General features: G+C 36.1%; 1 protein-coding gene across 3 annotated transcripts in view; it reads right to left on the minus strand.

Annotated features, from left to right (window-relative positions):
- Window positions 1–21636, minus strand: part of CENPK (centromere protein K) — a 42311-nt gene that overhangs the window by 20118 nt on the left and 557 nt on the right. Inside the window, exons 2-7 of one of the 3 annotated variants that reach the window (XM_089908916.1) lie at window positions 18219–18273; window positions 11519–11584; window positions 11302–11440; window positions 9217–9273; window positions 5750–5822; window positions 768–814 (exon numbers count right to left, since the gene is read on the minus strand). In XM_089908916.1, the coding sequence (XP_089765042.1) occupies window positions 768–814; window positions 5750–5822; window positions 9217–9273; window positions 11302–11418 (294 nt within the window). In that variant the 5' untranslated portion in view covers window positions 11419–11440; window positions 11519–11584; window positions 18219–18273. The other 2 variants (XM_022551416.2, XM_089908915.1) reach the window with 2 other exon arrangements.

Genomic DNA, 21636 nt, shown 5'->3' on the forward strand with positions numbered 1-21636 from the left:
AGATCAACGGAAGAAGCTGGTACTTCACCACATAGTATAAAAATGTTAACTTGAACTTTGACTTTTGACCTCACACCACCCCTACTAAAGACCCAACTTGGTGTGCTGAGTCCAAAGCCTCAATAGTTTAATGTCTCCACTCCATATACCTCCAGTTTTTAGGTGTGTGGGTAAAAGTTAGTCTCTTGATTGCAAAAGAGAGAGGGAGAAGGTCTAGTAGTCTGTTCTTACTTTAAAAAAATCTCCTTGTTTTTAGCTCCACACTTGAACCCTGAATTTTGAAGTACAAGGTTCCTTCAAATTCAAAGCCTTTCTCTTCAGTTCTGTAAGGCAGATAATCTCTCTTGCTATCATTACTTCTGTCTCTTGGAACACAGATACTTATCTATTTCCATGCTCTACAACCTTGTTTAAAATTCTTCTTTGCCTCTATCTTCTCTCCTATACTTTGATCTAATAAACTGACACTTTAAAAAAATCTTTATTGACATTTATGTTAAGTTTTGGGGACAGATATACATGTATGATCATTTAGCTATGTTTAACCTTTTCACTTTGATTATGAAGAGTTTAATCAACTAAAAATTAAGTACAAGAGTAAGGTTTACATATTTAATTCAAAATTCAAATCATCTAAAATATCCTGTTCAATAAAACATAATTAATACAATTTTAAAGTGGTTTCATCTTACTCGTTATGGCATGAGCTTATCCAAAACACTTCTAGTTATAAGTTATTTTGGATTACTATAAATTCAGTAACTTACCTCTTCTTTTCCTAATGTTACCAGAACTTCTTCATTCAGTGGAATCACTACAGGAACAAAACAAACCAAAATTATACATATGCTTAGTTAAGTCTCAAAAATCAAGAATTTGATTTTGTGGTTTCTGAGATACCCCTTTCCCTTTCCATTTATATATTACAGAACTTTTTATGAGATGTGTACAGTTTTTATGATATTTTTTAATTTAACATCTTATATAGTCAACTTATATATCATTTTAGACAAATGTGATATTTATGCCTTTTGTTTTCAGTGCCTTTTTCTCTTCTCATTTTATTTTCCTAATCCATCAAAAACAAAATTAATAATCTACAGTGTGTTCCTTAAATATTTCTGTGGTTACATGATTCTATGCATACATATATACATATTCGTACATATTTGTACATATACATGCAAGTGTTATTAATTTTCTTATTGCTGGTTTTACAAGAATGAGATAATATCATACATATTATTCTTATTTTCACACAAAAAAACCCCCATGGAAATCCTGTATATTCATCTGGTGTAAGTCTAATTCATAATTTTAAATCACTGTATAATATTCTGCAGGGTAAATACACCAAATGTGTTCAGGGATTTCACTACTGATTGAGCATTGACTTTGTGTCTAGTTTTTAGCCTCAAAAAACAATGACACAGGAAACATTCTTTTATTTATGTCTTTATGGTGCTCTCATTCCTGTGGGATAGATTCTCAGAAAGTGAATTTCATAGAAGGAAATGTGTATTTTGAATTTTAAAACAGGATGCTAGATTCTTTTAATTTTTCTAGAAGCAATGAACAAGAAACAGCAAAAGATACTATAAACTCTTCTAAAATTTTTGCCAGTCTAATGAGTATAAACTAATATTCCTTAATTAATTTACATAGCAAAATCAAATCCCTTACACTTAGAAAAGTTCAACTCATACTAAGAAAAGTTTATCTTTCCTAATGAAGTGCTATTTAAATTTCTCAAATGATATGCTACTGAAACTTTCTAAGCTATTTGCCATTCTAGAGGGTTTTCTAATAGAAAAGAACTATGTACTTCATAGGCCCTGTATTAGAACTAATTATAGGTAGCCCTAGGATGGCTATACAATGAAAAGGATTCTAAAAACATAAAGTTCAAAAATCTCCCTCTTGGAGAGTGTGGCCAAAAGTAGCACTTCAATGCTAAAACAATCATTTCAACAGATACAATATGACAGGCTCTAAGAATATAAAGGTTTTAATAATCTTTCCAGTGTGGCAGTGTACAGGATTCACAACCTTAAGCAAGGTGGGTATTTGACCAACAGGTCAGTGTGTTCAGTGCTGGCAGTACAAGGTTTGTACGTAAAAGATTATGAAAATAAGAAAAATAAAAATTTTAAATTCCCTGACATATAGCATCAAAAAGAATAAAATACTCAAGAACAAATTTAATTTAGGAAGCAAAGAACTTATATGCTGAAAACTACAAAATGTTGCTGAAAGAAATTAAAGACACACCAATGAAAAGAAAAAAACATCCTGTGTTCAAGGACTGTTAAAACTTAATGTTATTAAGATGTCAATAACACCCAAAGCAATCTACAGATTCAATGTAATCTCTATCAAAATCCCAATGATGTTTTTGTAGAAATAGAAAAATCCATCCTAAAATTCACATGGAATCTCAAGGGACTCCAAATAGCCAAAACAATCTTGAAAAAGAAGAACAAATTTGGAGGTCTCACGCTTCCTAATTTCAAAACTTACTACAAAGCTACAATAATCAAAACAGTGTGCTACTGGCATAGAGACAGAGATATAGACCAATAGAATAGAGAGCCCAGAAATAAAAATCCTCACTGTGGGGACTTCCCTGGTGGTCCAGGGGTAAAGAATCTGCCTTACAGTGCAGGGGATGCAGGTTTGAGCCCGGTCCAGGAAGATCCCACATGTCGCGGGGCAACTAAGCCAGCACGCCACAACTACTGAACTAGAGTGCCCCAACGAGAGGGCCCACGTGCCTCAAACTACAGAGCCCACATGCTCTGGAGCCCGTGCGCCACAACTACAGAGCCCATGTGCCCTGGAGCCCGCACGCCACAACTAGAGAGAGAAAACCCATAGGCCACAACTAGAGAGAAGCCCGTGCACCACAACAAAGACCCGACACAGAAAAAAAAATAAAATAAATAAATATTTTTAAAAATCCTCACTGTATGATCAATTGATTTTTTTTGAATTTTTGAATTTATTTTTTTATACAGCAGTTTCTTATTAGTTATCCATTTTATACATATTAGTGTATATATGTCAATCCCAATCTCCCAACTCATCACAATCCCACCCCACCTCCCCCCCACACCATCAATTGATTTTTGACAATGGTGTCAGGACAGTTCAATAGGGGAGAGAACAGTTTTCTCAACAAATGGTGCTGGGAAAACTAGATAATACACATGCAAAAGAATGAAGCTGGACTTTCAACTTTTCATTAAGTTTGAAAATTTCTAAAATTAATAAAAAAAATTCTTGATCAAGAGGTAAAAAGTCTATTTTAATAAAACTAGTGGATTGATGATAAAGGCCTAAAGTAAATCTGTGGCAGTAGGGCTCAATATTTAATGACCAGCTATATGTGAAATGGGAAAATCTAGAAGAGTCTAAAAGGACTCTTAAATTTGTAGCTGATCAAATAGATTCCATTCATTGTGTCAGGGAATGGCAATCAGTTCATGAATCTGAGGCATCTGTAGAATAATTTGGAAAGGAAGTCTAGAAGGTAGAAAGATATATAAGTGTGATATTACAGAGAAGTCTGGTTTGGATATACAGAGTTGAAAGTTGTTGTGGAAATTGTGTGTCCTCTCCCTATCCCCCCACCCTCTCCCACCCCACCCAAAATCAGATTTTGACGCCCTAATCTCCAGTACCTCAAAATGTGACTATATTGGGGCTGGATCTTTAAAGAGGTAATTAAGTTAAAACAAGGTCATCGGGATGGGCCTTACTCCATTATGAATGGCATTCTTATACAAAGAGATTAGAACACAGACAGGTAACCGTGTGAAGACCCAGAAAGATGATAATCTATTAGGCAAGGAGAGAGGCCTCAGAAGAAACCAACCCTGCCAACACCTTGATCTTGGACTTCTAGCCTCCAGAATTGTGAAGGAAAAAAAAATCTTCTGTTGTTTAAGCAACTCAGTCATGCTACTTTGTTATGGCAGCACTAGCAAACTAATATAGAAGTCATTAATACAGATATAATCCATAAAAACAGGAGCAGAAAATATAATGTTGAAATAGCATATAGAGTAAGAAGCAAAAATCGCTGAACACAGTCAACTGGAGAACACCAACATTTTAATAGCAGAGTATGAGCAGTCTCTGAGATGCCCAATATAATGCTAGAGGAGGCAATAAGATAAACAGTTGAAAGCAAATTAAAATAAAAATTGTATACACATACCTATCTGATGTGCTGAAATTAAAAAAACTACAAGGTGAGGACTTCGCTGGTGGTGCAGTGGTTAAGAATCTGCCTGCCAATGCAGGGGACACGGGTTCGAGCTCTGGTCCAGGAAGATCCCACATGCCGCAGAGCAACTAAGCCCGTGCACCACAACTACTGAGCCTGCATGCTGCAACTACTGAAGCCTGTGCACCTAGAGCCTGAGTTCAGCAAAAAGAGAAGCCACCGCAATGAAAAGCCAGCACACTGCAACGAAGAGTAGCCCCCGCTCACTGCAACTAGAGAAAGCCCACATGCAGCAACGAAGACCCAATGCAGCCAAAAAAAAAAAAAAAGACTACTACGTAGTAGTGAAGACACAAAACAATGGTGGACATTGGCATGAATATAGTAGTTTAAAACAAGAATGCAGATAAAATTGGGAAGAGAATGAGGAGAAAAGAATCCCAATAACTGGGATAGAGAATGGAGAGTAAACTAAGAAGGGATGGGGGGGACCTAAAAGAAACAGGACAGAGGGGCAGGAGAAAGCAGAAGGGAGACGTAAATGAAAAAAGAGGGTACAATCCATATATAAGACCAAATACAGACATACATACCACATAAAGGAATGTAGGCTTTAATAATAGAAAAATATCTCCTAGTTGGGTATTATAACTACAGATTTTTAAGGCTTTTTTTTTTTTTTTTAATTTATTTGGCTGCACCGGGTATTAGTTGTGGCACGCAGGATCTTCATAGCAGGATGCAGGATCTTTAGATGAGGCATTCAGGATCTTTAGTTGCAGCATGCGGGATCTAGTTCCCTGACTAGAGATTGAACCTGGGACCCCTGCATTGGGAGTGTGGCGTCTTAACTACTGGACCAGCAGGGAAGTCCCTTTTAAGCCATTTTCTATTGCTCAACCAAAGGCAAAAATATAGTTGGCCTCAGTTGGACAAGTCAAAAGGCAACATAAAATCTATGTGGCCCTTATGTAAGTAAGTATCTACAATAATTTCTCTCTTCCACTAAGTAAGTTTCATTCATTAAGAAACAATTTACAGTTTCTACTGAGCATATAAAACAGTGTCTCCGCCTGCTGATGCAGGGGACACGGGTTCGTGCCCCAGTCTGGGAAGATCTCACATGCTGCGGAGCGGCTGGGCCCGTGAGCCATGGCCACTGAGCCTGCGCGTCCGGAGCCTGTGCTCTGCAACGGGAGAGGCCACAGCAGTGAGGGGCCCGGTTACCACAAAAAAAAAAAAAAAAAGTGTCTATGAGGATACAATGATGGCTGTAATAAAATCTCCATAATCAAGATTACTATATTCTAATGTCAGGCAGATATGTTCATCTATAATAATAATGAAGTATGAAATAATGTGTGTAAAAAAAGAAAAATAACGTGACTTCCTAATAGCAATGGAAATTATTAGGCAATTTCAAGAGGGTAAATGGACCTTGAATTCTTCTTGTGAACATTAAATTAACTCACCATTAATTTGTTTACAAAAATATAAGCCTAAAAATAAGAATCTTACTTTCAGGAGTTTCTTTCTGCCATTGACTGAGTTCAGCAGTCAAACATTTCACTTGAATAATTAATAATGACAGCTATTTAAAAAAAAAGAACAAGAGAATAAAACAAAGTCATTTCTTGTGGAATATTCATATTTATTCATAGATGAAAGTGTAGACAGTCTTAATACTTTAACACAAGTTCCTAACATAAATGGTTAACACAATAGCAATCAAAACTATAAAAAATTATCACTACTAACAGAATTTTCCTTTAAATGGCTTATAAGTTGCCATTACACCAGCAATACAGTATTAAAAATGATCAATTCTAACTTCACCATTCAACCTAAAAAAACCTAAGTACATTAAGTTTATTCCCTAAATTAATATTCTTTTAAAAAAGAATGTTATTTCTTACCAACATTTTTTAAACAAATTTGCTTTAAATATGCTTTTTTTTTCCTTTCTATGCACTTTCAGAAAAATTGCAAGTATGTTTAGCTGAGCAGTTAAAAATAAGTTTAAATATCAATACATATATAAAGACAATTATAAAATGAGACTGGTTCCACAAATCACATATAAAAACCAGTTTTACTACACAATAGTTTGTAAACCGTGTACCCCTTTAGCCAAAAATAAATTAGGATAAATATTTCTAATATTAGGTGATTCCAATCATGGTAAATTTGATAATTATAAATCTGTGTGATAAATCTGTTGTCTGATCAGACCATAAAATTAAAACTTATGCATGCTTAAATTTCAGAACATTTTTTATCTCCTCTATATAATTTTTATACATAGACAAACAGATCAAAAATTTACATTTCAAAAATGCAATAGGTATTCCTGTAATATTTATACTAAAAGGACACCAAGTACTCTTTTTTAACAAATTTTTATGACGCAGAGTGGGGAGCTCAAAGACCCTGCTCTGGATCATAACACTGGCTGTTGAACAGTCAGAGAAAAAAACCCTAGTCTCTTTGAAAGATTTATATAATTATATAAAAATGCATTTACAGGTATTAAAATTTTTACCAAAAAAGAGTTTAACATTATTTTCTTAGAGATAATTAAATAAGAATGTAAAAAAGTTTTTTGTGAACTATACAGTGATTTATAAATGTTAATTATTATTATTACTAGAAAAGGATAACAAATACTTAAAAAGTACTATTTAAACTAGGCAAAACTATCATAATGATAAGGTATCTATATCACTTTTCCTGAACATATTAGATTGAAATATATAAAATTACTGATACTTATTTTTGAACCTATTAAAAAACTGTAATTTAACCTCTTACTATACTGATGAAACTCAGCTCTTACCTTCTAAAGCCCAGCTAAAGCAAACACCCAAATTATTTCTGATACTGATATAAAATTAAACCCTTTCTGAAAAAAAAATAACAGTAGTATTTCTAAAGTGATTTAAACACACATATTTGAGAAATCCTGCCATTTTCTCATTTAAATATCTAACTTCTTGCTTTGGAAAATGGATTGAGTTTTAATATTGAAGTTTTGAAGTTAACAGATATGTCAAAAAGAGTTAACAAAGCAAGCCTGAAATTATGCTTAAAGGCCTGCTTGGAAGGTTGGCCCTTGGCTGGCATCTGGCTTCAGAAGGTTCCCACCAACCTAACTCACAAGAGTGGCTCTCTGTGCCTAAAGTGTGAGAAAATACAATTTATGCTAAACACCTGCTTTCCTCCTGAGAGTCTGGTATTTTGATAACTGCTAGGCAAGGGGTGCCTATGTGACTATCCCCCACAAAAAACTCTGGGCTCTGAGTCTCTAATGAGGTTCCCTGGTAGACAACATTTCACACTCATTGTCACAACTCATTGGGGTAATTAAGCACGTCTTGTGTGACTCCACTGGGAAAGGCTCCTGAAAGCTTGTGCCTGGTTTCCTCTGAACTTCAACCCATGCTTCTTTTCCCTTTGCTGATTTTACTCTGTATCATTTCAGTGCAATAAATCCCGGCCATGAGTATGGCTATGAGTACTGTGAGTGTTCGTAGAGAATCATCAAACCTGGGAGGAATATTAGGGATCTCTAACAAAATAGGAAAAGACATTTTGTGGATTCTTTAGATAATGCTATTATTGACTATCTCAGGATACTGATTATTTACAACTACATAAGCACTTCCCTCAAAACCAAGTGTTTGGCTTACTACCTGAAAATCATTCAGGAAACTTACAGACTTCATCCCTAGTGACGCTGATTCAGTAGGTCTCAATTTCTACAACATAAGAACCACATTTCCCAAGGAAACCAGATAATTATTTATTTATTGTACAATATTTTTCCAAATAAAATATTCAGTTTTACCCTGTATAAAAGAACACTATTTATTGATTGATGGATAAAAAGCTTTTTACAAAAGATGGCTTAATTTTTTTATCACCAATTTTTAAAGATCTGGTGTAATAGGCACTTCCAAAAGTGACAAATTAGTTTTTTCCTCTTTCTCTCTCATTCTCATTTATTACTGAGTATTATTATGCTCACAGGTTTTTATGTTTTCACATCATTATAATCAATTGAAGCCATTATTTCTTTTAATGCTCACATGATACTAAATTTGGACAGCCAAGTGCCTTCAATTGGTTCCAATGTCTTTTGACATGCTCCCACTAGTTTTGGAGAACTTTCATTGGAATTATTTGTATATTTAAATCTTTTCTTAGAATTTTTATCACTAAAACATTTTTAACTTTTTATATGGTCAAATGCATCTAAGTTTTCTTTTACCATGTCTAAATTTCTATTATCAGCCGAGACATTTTCCCCTGGTCTCTAACTAGATTGCACAAATAGTCTCCAGCTTTTCTTGTAAGATTTTCATAGCAATTCATCCAGAATTTATGTTTATATAATGAAAGATAGAAGTCCAATTTTATTTTCTCCCAGATGGATATACAGTTGTACCACTATCATTTATTAACTAATTCATCCCTTTCCCAAAGATTGGAACTATAATCTTTGTCATATTTTAAATTCTTAAACTGTTGCACTGAACCACTGGTTTATCTCTAAACCAATTCCATAGGTCTTTGCATTTTGAAATGAATATTTTAATCCTTTTATTAAGCTTAGGGTAAAATCAGTTAAGATTCCACACAGACAGTAAAATAACTGTGGCTACTGCACCTAACACAAAGTACGACAGTCTTTGTTCTAATTTTTAACACGGTATCATAATAGCAGCCAATGAGTAATTCATTCGAAGTTGAATGTATGTGTAGTTGTTAAAAGATAAATGATAAAGAATTTATTTATAACAGATTATTCAAAAAGTTTTTAAAATACTCCTCTTAAATCAGAAAGAGTAGAAAATTTTCCAAATCATTAAGCATACAGGTATTAACAAAGCTATTATACTTGGCATAAATATAGATGACACACTTCTTATCTAAAACAATAAATTCCACTTACCTACTTTTCGGAAGAACAAAAAGAATCATACCTGAGCATTTGAATCAGTGAGTGTCTCAGTTCCAACAAGCGATAATTTGTTCTGACACTTGATTTAAAAAGTAAAGAAAAACAAGTCACACACTATACACCACAAACAATTCCTTTTCCTTGTCCTTTTATACCAATGTAATATTCCTCTAAAACAATATACAAATATCTGATATATGAGAAGAGTTTGTTTAAATTCTTTACTTCCTAAGCAAGAGGATCAGGAAGGCAGCCAAATAGGACCCAAAGTGAACAGATCAAAAGTAAAAGTGGGGCTTCCCTGGTGGCGCAGTGGTTGGGAGTCCACCTGCTGATGCAGGGGACACGGGTTCGTGCCCTGGTCCGGGAGGATCCCACATACCGCGGAGCAGCTGGGCCCATGAGCCATGGCCGCTGAGCCTGCGTGTCCGGAGCCTGTGCTCCACAACGGGAGAGGCCACAACAGTGAGAGGCCCGCGTACCGCAAAAAAAAAAAAAAAAAGTAAAAGTGGATGCTTAACTCAACACAGAATGAAAAGATGAGCATAAGAAAAACAAAAACAAAAATTAATAGCTAGGGTGAATTAGAAACGAGATAATGGAAAAATGGGAAATAAAAGAACAAGGGGGAAAACATTACAGAAAGATAACAAAAGAGGTAAGAAGATAGTTAAGATCATAAGAAAATAAAGCCATCAGGAGACATTGTTACTATGCCATTAAAAAAAAAATCCATAATTGTTAATAGTGATTATATCTGAGTAAAAATATGGGCAATTAAAATTTTATTTGTGCTTATTTCTAGGTGCAGTATTTTTCCATCAAAAAAAATTTCAGTTTTTTTAATTCAAATTTCTATATCGAAAAAATTTCCAAAGCAATACAAATTATCTTGAAAATACAGTAATGATACAGAGTACCAAGGATATATGTTAAAAAAAATTTTTTTTTAAAAGAAAAAAACCCCACTAACCTGCCTTGATCATGAAACCTTACTGGGAAGAATAGGATGTAAAAAATGTCTGTGGCCTATATTATACATTACACTATTTTAAGTAAAACAAATTTTTACCAGCATACTATAGTGCACCAGAAGTGATTCTACCCCAGTAACTCAGAAAATGTACATACACTTCAAACACAACGTTTTCTAAATTAATTCATATTTTCACTCAAACTCCATAAGTATGTGCTCTCCCCCTTTATATTCTCTATCTTGGGAAATAACCTCACCAACCACTCAATAGCCCAAACCAGGAACCTGAAACTATCTGTAATTCCCCCTCCCCATTTCACAACAATTAACCTCCAGGTCCTTTTGGTCCAAACTTCTTAGCATCTCTTGAATCCATTTTTCTATTTGCAATGACAAGACTTAGGCTTCAGTACTTCTTACAGGACTACTACTAGAGACTCCTAAATATTCTTTCTTTGTATAGTCTCACTCTTCTGCATTCCATCTTCTTCAAAACCACCGGTTATTTTCTCAATCAAGATATCTCATCAGGTCACTTCATGTCTATAATCCTTTAATCATTCCCCATAATATACATTCAACAAAATCCTTCATGTGTTGCCCCTAATTACCTCTCCAAGTCTCACTCTACATATCCTTCTTCTCCTAATTTACATGTCATACTATTCTACTTAGAGTTCTCTAAACTCTCCCAACATTTATATATTTTGTTCTTTCTGCTTTGTATACCTCTTCCACTTTCACAGGCTAACTCCTATTTATTCTTTAGAAATGAACTCAGTTATTTCCTCTTTTAGAAAGCTATCTTTGGCCCCTTCAGTCTAGGCTTAGTACTCCTCCTAAGTATAGTCTTTGAACTTTACCACCACACTTCTAATATAATTTGTTATTGCTTCCATTAGATGATAATCTTCTTCAGGGTAGGGACTGCCATAATTTTTTCTCTTTCTACAGCTCACCTAGTATAAAGTTTCTTAAATGAATGCTTATAGGTCTAAAAAATATATAAGTATTTATCATATAATGGCTTTCAGAATCCAGCATAATTATTTCTTTCCTAAGTCTATTATTGAAATGGAATCAATCTTATAGTAAGTAATTGGGATATCACTTTCATGTCTTGATACTTACTTCTTCCATATCTTTCCACATTTCTTCACATTTTTTAATAAGCTCTTCTTCAGCATCTGTAACATCTTCCACATCTGTAGTACTATCTGGATCTAGATGTTGCTGATTCACTGACATGTGCCTTGTGATTTTTCTTAGCCTTGTGAGAAAAACTAAAGTATAAAAAATAGTCATTTAATAATATTTGTTGAATACCTATTACCTGTCAGATACTCACCTAGGCGCTAACGATGTAACAGTGAAGAAAATAGGCAAAAATTCCTCCAACCATGGAGCTTACATTCTAGGTGAGGAAAACAGAATAAACTAAAAAGATTAAAATAAATATAAAGAAGCTATAATAAAAAGATTTAAAAAATATAGTGTTGCATATCAAATAATTTGTAAGTACAATGAAGAAAAGCAAGACAAGGAAGAAACACAGGGAGTGCTGAGACAGGGGCAATGTAATTTTACGTAAGGTGGTCATATAAGGTCAATGAGAGGTTGACAACTTAGCCAAAACATGAAGGAAACAAGGAAGTAAGACCTGTGGATATTTAGGGAAAGAGGCTCCAGGCAGAGGGAAATGTAAGTACAAAAGCCTTGGGGAAGGAACATGACTGCTGTGTCCTAAAGCAGTAAAGTAGCCACGGTGATTAGAGCAGAGTAAAGCAGAGAATACAAGATGAAGTCAGAGAGATAATAAGGATGAGATCATGTGGGCTTTGCAAGTCATTTTAACGATATAGGCTGGGATGTTAAGTGATTAGAGGGTTTTGAACAGAGGGATGACATGATTTGAATTGCATTTTAACATTATAACTCTGGATAACTACAGCCAGTAAGGAGAGAAGTAGGAAAACCAGTTAGAAAGTTACTGCAATGATCCAAGTAAGATGGGGACCAGCATAATATTGAGAGAGTACAAAATGTCCAATTCTAAATATATTTCCAAGATAGAGCCAAAAGGATTTCCTAGCAGTCTGTTTATAGAGTGTCAAAGAAAGAGATGAATCAATTATTATTTTAAAAGTTTGGGCCTAAGCAATTGGAAAGACGGAGTTGCCAGTTACGGAGATGGGGAAGATGATAGAAGAAACAGATTCAGCAAGGCATGAGGTGATGCTGATGAAGAATCCAGTTCAGGACGTGCTAAATTTAAGGTATCTATTAGCGGGGCTGCTATTTAGGCAACTGGATATACATGTTTGCAGTTCATGGGAAAGTTTCGAGCTAGAATTTGAGAGTCACCCCCATACAGATATTTAAAGCCATGAGGCTAGGTGAGATCAGAAAAGGAAGAGTGTACGGATAGAAATGAGAAGAGTTCCAGACCTGGAGAGACTGAAGAGATGAGGAAATAGTCTGAGAAGGAGTGACCTAAATAGTCTGAGAAGGAGTGACGCATAAGGTAAAAGGAAAAAAAGAGTATGATATCCTGAACTCCAAGATCAGTGTTCAAGGAAGGAGTGATGAACTATCAACTACTAGTGATAGGTCAAGTAAGATAAAAACAGAGAATTGACAATTTACTTGGCAATATGGTTAAGGGACTGTATTTTCCAAAAATAGTCAGCAATATTTCAGGTTGTCACTCCCCAACAAGAGGCAGAGCCTCTTTACCCTCCCCCTTGAACCTGAGTATGCCTTTCTGACTACTTATATGAATAGAATACAATGAAAGTGATGTCACATGACTTCCAAGACTAAGTCATAAAGGCTTACATCTGTCTCTCTCTCTCTCAGAATACTCACACTTGCAACCCAGCCATGCTATAAGGAAGCCCAAACTAGCACAAATAAAGGGACCACTTGGAGAAGCCCACACTGAAACACTGTGGTTCCCAGCCAAAAGCTAGCATCAACCATCAGACACGCATGTGAACAAATTTTCTGATGATTCAGCCCCCAGGCTTTGAGTCTTCTAGATAAGAACCCAGACATTGTGGAGCAGAGACAAGCTGTCCCTGCTATGTCCTGTCTGAACTCCTGATGCAAGAATCACTGAGCACAATAAATGGTTGTTTTACATCTCTGTTAATGAACGCAAGTCTGTGTGCCAGACACACAGTGAGGCCAAACAATACACAAACACGTCAGAGTTCGGAGCAGAGAAAGGTTTATTACGGGGCCATGCAAGGAGACTGGTGGCTCATCCTTAAAAACCCGGAACTCCCTGAAAAGTTTCAGCAAAGCCCTTTTATAGGAAAGGTGAGGGATGGGCATGGTTAGTTGTTGCAAACTTTTTCAAGTCGGGTCCTTTGTTCTTGAGGTCAGGTCATGGTCAGGTCACGATGTTCCCATAAACCTCCAACAAAACAAACGTTATTCTCTGTTCTGACAAGAGAGGGCAAGGTCCCAAGGCTCAACTTTCACCCTCCAAGGTCCAGGCCCTGGCTAAAAGAAGGGGGTTATCCTGCCCCCCTGTGTGGGGGCGTGTATCCTGCCCAGGAGCACGCCAGTTATCCTGCCCAGGAACGTGCATCCTGCACCCAGTCTGGGCCCTCCCGCCAGTGCCCAGGCCTGGCTGAAAAGACAGATCTCAGCTGGCGGCGCCCTCAGGGCCAGGTCCCCAGACCCTGCCCAGCCATCGTCACCAAGGGAGCAAGGCGCCCAGGACCCAACCTGCCCTCAGACTCCTCAGGCCATCCAAACCAGGTTCCTCGGACCGTGACCCATGGAGACTGCCACCACCATTAGGTCGAGGAGGTAGGGATAGAGCAGAGGTTCACTGCTGCTTCAAGGCCTGGGCCTGGCCAATGGGTGGCCAGGGCGAGGGCTCTGGAGCTCAATGGGACACAGCCCTTAGCCTGTCCCTGGGCCCCCCAGCTCACCCACCAGCCTGAGGCCCGAGGGTCTGGGGAGAAGCCCACAGTCCGCCTGATACTGCACTCTCTGCCGCGAGGACCACTGCAAGACTGACCATTGCTGGAGCAGGACCTCTAACTGCCATGCTAATAGTCGTGCCCCAATGGCTGCACACCTGCCCCACTCCTATTACATAAGTTTTGGAGTAACTTGTCACACAATTTCATTAAAGTAAATAACAAAAATGGAGGTCATTGTTAACCTTCATAAAAGTAGTTTCAGAAGAATGGTGGAAGTGAAATCCTGACTGAAGTAGACTCAAGAGAGAATAGAAGGCAAAGAATTGGACATATCCAGTATATAAAACATTTTCAAGGATTTTTTCCTCTAAAGGGAAGAAGTGAGGTACCAGCTGTAGTGAGATATGGGTTGGAGTTTTTTGCTTTCTTTTTTAAGTTAGGAGGAAATACAGCATCTTTATATGATACAGTAAGAGAAGCAAACATTGCTGATGCTGAAGAGAAAGGAGAGGAAAGAGAAGAATTAGATCTAATACACGAGTAGAGGGGTTGGCTTAAGATAGATATACATACAGTTCATCTATTTTAATGGGAAGGTAGGCAGAATATTAGGGGCACAGATACAGACAGGTAGGTGAATAAATGTGTTGGTAGGAGCTTGTGCAAGTTCTACTTGGATTGCTTCTCTTTTATTAATGAAATGGTAACTAAAGTCATCAGCTATAAATGAAGATGGGGAAAAAGCATTGGAGATTTAAGAACAAAAAAAATGTATAAAATAGATATATAAGAGAGTGGAAGAGGGTAAAACAGTAGGATTACTAGATAACATTAAACGCCCACTTGAGATTAGTAGTCATGAATTTAAAGTGAAAGTAGAACATAGTTGTGTGTTTTCCTCTATAGTGTAACAGCATAGGTGAAGACAGAGACAAAGTGAAAGAATGACAGTCTCTCAGGTATGACCAGAGGAGTGAGTAGCTAAGATAAGATGGAGAATATAACCACTGGAGAAAAGGAGGTCAAGAAAAAGAGAGGCCAGGTTATTTGAAAGATCATCTATATGGATATTAAAATCACCAAGAATTACGACAGTATTGCAGGAGAGGGACAGTATTACGATAGTATTGCAGGAGAGGAGCTAAAAATCAAGGACTGAAGGAGCCTGACATAATCCTGCTAGATAACTGCTGCAAGGAGAAATGATCGGTGGTACAGTCTGATGGCATAAGATTCAATGTTGGGTAACTTTAAGGAGGTGGACAGAGCAATAAAAAACAATGAGGATGTCTATCCCACAACACCAAATGCAAACCAGAATAACCCACCCCCCCAAAATACTTCTTTCATATGAAACTTAAATTTTATATTGCTTAATATATGACTTATCAACAGAGAGCTTTTAAAAACGTAAATAGATATGTCATAGATTGGAGGACTCCATTTTGTAAAGATGTAAATTCCTCCCAAGTTGATCTATTCAATCTTATTTCAAAATTCTAAGAGTTTTTGTTTGTTTTTGTGGCACTTAACAAACTAATTCTAATTCATATGGACGTACAAATGACCAAAAACAGCCAAAACACTCATGAAGATTAAGATGGGAAGACTTGCCTTACCACGTGTTAAATTTATTTAAAAACTATACTAATTATGATAGTGTTCAATCAGCACATAGACAGGCAATTGAACAATGGAACACAATACAAAACCTTTCTAGAGTCACACATTTACAAACCTATGATATACACTGCTTTTTTTTTTTTCAGGTATATTTTGGCCCAAACACACCTCCCTCGTTCTTTTTAACAAATGCATAGTATTTGTGGGGAAAAATAAGCCTAGATATATGTCTCAATCTTTATACTACTCCTCCATCCCTCAAAAAATCCAAACCATAATAAAGAACAGGGAGAAAACATTTTTTAGATCTTGGATTAGGAAAGACCTTTCTAGACAAAACTAAGTAAAATCACTGTATAAAATTTTTTAAATTCCAAATGGACAAAAATATCATTAAAAAGTTAAAATTTAAAACCCCAAAACTTAAGAAATTTGTAATATACTTGGCACCCAAGACCTAATTTCCTTAATGAATAATGAATGCCCACAAATTAATAAGAAAAAACCAACAACCAATCATAAAAGAAAAAACTAAAAAAGTGATCACTATAAAAGTCAGGCTATTAATTATTGGGTTGGCCAAAAAGTTCCTTTGGTTTTTAAGTAAAAAAAAAGACACATTTTTCACTTTTACCAAGAACTTTATTGAACAACATAGTCACCCTTTTGTTCCACTACCTTCTGCCATTTTTCAGGCAACTTCATAATTCCATCTTCCCAAAATTTTTACCTTTTTGAGCAAAGAACTGTTCCAGGTGCCTTTACAGTCTTCCAGGGAATTGAAATTTTCTCCATTAAAAGAATTTTGTAAAGACCGAAATAAATGGAAATCTGAAGGTGCAGTGTCTGGTGAATATGGCAGATGAATCTGAACTTCCCAGCCAAGCTGTAACAGTTTTTGCCTGGTCATCAAAGAAACATACAGTCTTGTGTTATCCTGCTGGAAGGTTATGCATTTTCTGTTGACTAATTCCGGACACTTTTTGTTGAGTGCTGCTTTAAGTTGGTCTAATTGGGAGCAGTACTTGCTGGAATTAATTGTTTGGTTTTCCGGAAGGAGCTCATCATAGAGGACTCCCTTCCAATCCCACCAAATACACAACATCAGCTTCTCTGGATGAAGACCAGCCTTTGGTGTGGTTGGTGGTGGTTCATTTAGCTTGCCCCACCATCTCTTCCGTTCCACATTTTGTACAGTATCCACTTTTCATCACCTGTCACAATTTGTTTTAAAAACAGAACGTTTTCATTATGTGTAAGTAGGGAATCACATGGGGAAATACGGTCAAGAAGGTTTTTTTCGTTTAACTTATGTGGAACCCAAACATTAAAGCAATTAACATAACCAAGCTGGTGCAAATTATTTTCAACACTTGATTTGGATATTTTGAGTATGTCATCTATCTCCTGCGTGGTATGACGTTGATTGTTCTCAATTTCTCAATTTGACTGCTATCAACTTCAACTGGTCTACCCGACTGTGAAACATCGTCCAGCGAGAAATCTCCAGCATGAAACTTTACAAACCACTTTTGACATGTTCAATCAGTCACAGCACCTTCTCCATAAACTGCACAAATCTTTTTCTGTGTTTCAGTTGCGTTTTTACCTTTCTTGAAATAATAAAGCATGATATGCAAAAATGTTGCTTTTTTTCTTCCATCTTCAATATTAAAATGGCTACACAAAAATTCACCAATTTTGTTAAGCTTTTTTTTAAATGCACGAAGATATGACAGCTGTCACAATACAATCTAACAAAATTGTTTCAAAATACAACTAAGCGCTATAGGGCCATCGTAGGGAAAAAAACCGAACAAATCTTTTGGCCAACCCAATACTTTTGGAGGGAGGGAGAGGAGGTAAAAGGAGATGGGGAGCTCTGATTCGGATGGGTCAAGTGGAGAGACTTCCGAAGTGATTATCAAAATTTTATTTCTTAATCTGCATGGTGATAAAGGTGTTCGCCTTATAACAATTTATAAACTTTATATTTATTTTGTGTGGGGCTTTTCACATCTGTATGGTATTTGCAATAAAAAGGCAAACAATAAAAACAATCTAATAGAAATGAGTAAAGAACACAAATGCGGAATTAAAAAAAATTATCTTTTGAATATAGAAAACTGCACTTATCCTTACTCATAAGTCATAAAAATGCAAATTAAACAAAAGTTATTTTTCATTCAGATTAGCAATAATGAAAAAATTAATAAAAAACAATATTGGCAAGAGTGTAGAACAAGAGGCATGCACTGTTTGTAGACCAATCCCTTTGTAGGATAATTAGCAATATCCATCAAAATTTTAAATACATTTATCTTTTGACCCAGAAATTCTACTCCTAGGAATAATCCTACAGATAGATACATTTGCATAAGTCTACACAGGTATGCTTACTGCAACATTATCTATAAAAAAACTTTATGGGAGTGAACTCTTCAATCAGACTGTCTTGGATTAAATTCTGGCTTCAATACTTACAAGCTGTATGACCTTGGACAAGTCACTTAAACTATCTGTGCCTTGGTTTCCTTATCTGTAAAATGAAGATAATATTACTCTATAGGATTGTTATGACAATTAAATGAGTTAATATACGTAAAGCTCTTAGAACTGTGCCTAGCATATAAAGAACTATATCGGTATTGGCTATTAACATTAATATTAATGTTAATAGCCAATACTGAATGTCAACTAGTAGAAAGCTGGTTAAATAACTTACGCCATATCCAAAAATGTTTACACTAAACATCTTCCTTGCTACACACAAAAGATACAGTTAAGTTCACAAAGCCATAAACAGTCATTAACAATTTTTGACTTTTTTGCTTAAAAATATTCTAACATTATATAAATATTTGTTTTAAATATACCTTAATTTAGAAATTAAGTGCAAATTGAACTTTCCCTGCTTTGTAGAATACTAACCAATAAAATACATTATCAGCATGCAAAATGTGAAAGTCTGTGTGTGTGTGTGTATGTGTATATAGATATTCAACAAGTTAGCTGAATGTGCAGCTCAATGTAGCATTAGAATACAAATAAATAAAATCGCTTAAGGGTTTAAATTTATCCTTTCCCCACAATTTGTATCCTTAAATCTACCTTTCTGTAAAGACAACAAGTCAATCTTTTGAGATCCTCAGTTGGTACTACAATTTTGAATCATTTACTAAAGAACAATAGTGCTATATTTAGGGATACTATGGCATACAAACTTAAAAGATCTAATGCCAAGACCTAATACTAATTAAAGAACCTCATACTATCATTGAAAAAAGAGTAATACACATGAAATCAAGTAACAGAAAGTACCCATGTAATTCTAAGCTGTATTCATTTATCCAACACATCATCTTAATGTGTGCTGTTTGTCAGACACTATGGCTCTAGCTGTGTAGGTGAAAAAGTCTCTGTCCTCATGGAGCATACATTTTCACTGAAAAGAGACAATATAAACAAATGGACAACTAAATACCTGATACGATTTCAGGTAGTTAGAAGTGCTATGATGTGGTAAATTATACAACAAAGACTGCAAGTGCTTTCAGAATTCACAATAGAGGAGATCAAAGAAATCTACCTGTAAAAACGAATGGCTTAGTACAGTGCTCAGTACACAGTACTAACTCCCTAGAATGATAATGATTAAGGCTAGATTTGCTGTGGAGATGCTCTCAAGGCATTAGAAACAAGATTGGAGGCAGGTATGAGCATGTAAAATTTGTGAGACACAAAAGAAACTGGTCTGATTAGAGCAGAAGACAAAGAAGAAACAAGACTTGCAAGGTAGGACGTGTCAAATAATGGGAACCTTTAAAATTTAGGGAAAAAAACTTTAAGAAGTATTTCCTATGGGCAGTTACTTCCCTGTATCTGGGATCCACCTCAAAGCAAAAGTAAAGAAGAGACTTATCTGGTTTGAAATAGGCAACCAGAAGGCTTTCAGTAGGCTTTTGGAAGCAGTGTTTTATGGAGGGTATTTGACAAGTTATATTTATTGGATAAAAGAGAAGAGATTAAGGTTGTAAATTTTACACATAGATCAACGAAACAGAATAAAGAGCCTTGAAATAAGCCCACACATATATGGTCAAATAATTTATGACAAATGAGCCAAGAATATATGATGGGAAAAAGACAGTCTCCTCAATAAATGGTGTTGGGAAAACTGGACAGAATGAAACTGGATCACTATCTTACACCGTACACAAAAATTAACTCCAAATGGTTAAAAGACTTGAATGTAAGACTTAAAACCGCAAGACTTCTAGAAGAAAACATAAGTAGTAAGCTCCTTGACATCGGTCTTGGTAATGATTTTGGGGGTATGGCAAGAAAAGCAAAAATAAACAAGTAGGACTATATCAAACTATAAAGCCTCTGCACAGCAAAGGAAACTATTAAGAAAATGAAAAGGCAACCTATGAATGTGAGAAAATATTTGCAAATCATTTATCTGATAGGAGGTTACTACCCAAAATGCATAAAGAACTCATACAACTCAATACCAAAAAGCAATCTTATTTAAAACTGAAAAGATCTAAACAGACATTGTTGCAAAGAAGACATACAGATGGCCAACAGTTATGTGAAAAGGTACTCAACACCATCAAGTAAATGCAAATCAAAACCACAATGAGATATCACCTCACACCTGTTAGAACGGCAATTATCAAAAAGATAAGAAAAAACAAGTGTTGGCCAGGATGTCTAAAAAAAAAAGGATCCCCTGTTCACTGCTGGTGAAAATGTAAATTGGTGTGGCCACTATGGGAAATTAATGAAGGTTCTTCAAAAAGGTAAAAATAGAACTACCATATGATCCAGCAATTCCACTTCTGGGTGTTTATCCAAAGAAAACAAAAACACTAATTCAAAAAGAAACATGCAGTCCCATGTTCATTGCAGCATTATTTACAATAGCCAAGATATGGAAACAACCTAAGCGTCCATCAACTGATGAATAAAGAAAGTGTAATACAGACAGATAACAAATGGATAGGTAAATTTTATCCAGCCATAAAAAGGAATGAAATCTTGTCACTTGCAACAATATGGATGGACCTGGGGGGTGTTATGCTAGGTGAAATAAGTCAGACAGAGAAAGACGTACCACATGATCTCACTTATATGGGGGACCTAAAAAAAAAAAAAAAAAGCGCCAAGCTCAGAGATACAGAGAACAGATTGGTGGTTGCCAAAGATGGCAGGGGTGGGGGCGAATGGGTGAAGAGGGTTGAAAGGTACAAACGTAAAATAAGTAAGTCATGGGAATATAATGTACAGCATGGTGACTACAGTTAATAATACTGTATTGCATATTTACAAGTTGCTAAGAGAGGAGACATAAAAATTTCTCACTACAGGGGGAAAAAACCAATTCTGTAACTATGTATAGTAATGGATGTTAACCAGACTAACTGTGGTGATCGTTTCGCAATATATACAAATATTGAATCATTATGCTGTACACCTAAAACTAATATAACATATGCCAATTATATCTCAATGTTTTTTTTTTCTTTTGCGGTACGCGGGCTTCTCACTGTTGTGGCCTCTTCCGTTGCGGAGCACAAGCTCCAGACGCGCAGGCTCAGCGGCCGTGGCTCACGGGCCCAGCCGCTCCGCGGCATGTGGGATCATCCCGGACCGGGGCACGAACCCGTGTCCCCTGCATCGGCAGGTGGACTCTCAACCACTGCGCCACCAGGGAAGCCCCTCAATTTTTTTTAATGGTAAATTTTGTGTTTTTACCACAATAAAAAAATTTTTTTGTTTTTTTTAAAGAAGAGAGTTTACGTCCAGAAGGCCATTAAGAGATGGAAACCTAGACCAGAATGAAGCCAGAAGGGTGAATGGTCCTGCCTGGGCCACTTTGGTTACCAGCCATGAC

This window comes from Delphinapterus leucas, chromosome 3, assembly GCF_059928025.1.
Source record: "Delphinapterus leucas isolate spDelLeu-1000000601 "Yukka" chromosome 3, BTC_Dleu_Yukka2, whole genome shotgun sequence".
Lineage (NCBI taxonomy): Eukaryota > Metazoa > Chordata > Mammalia > Artiodactyla > Monodontidae > Delphinapterus > Delphinapterus leucas.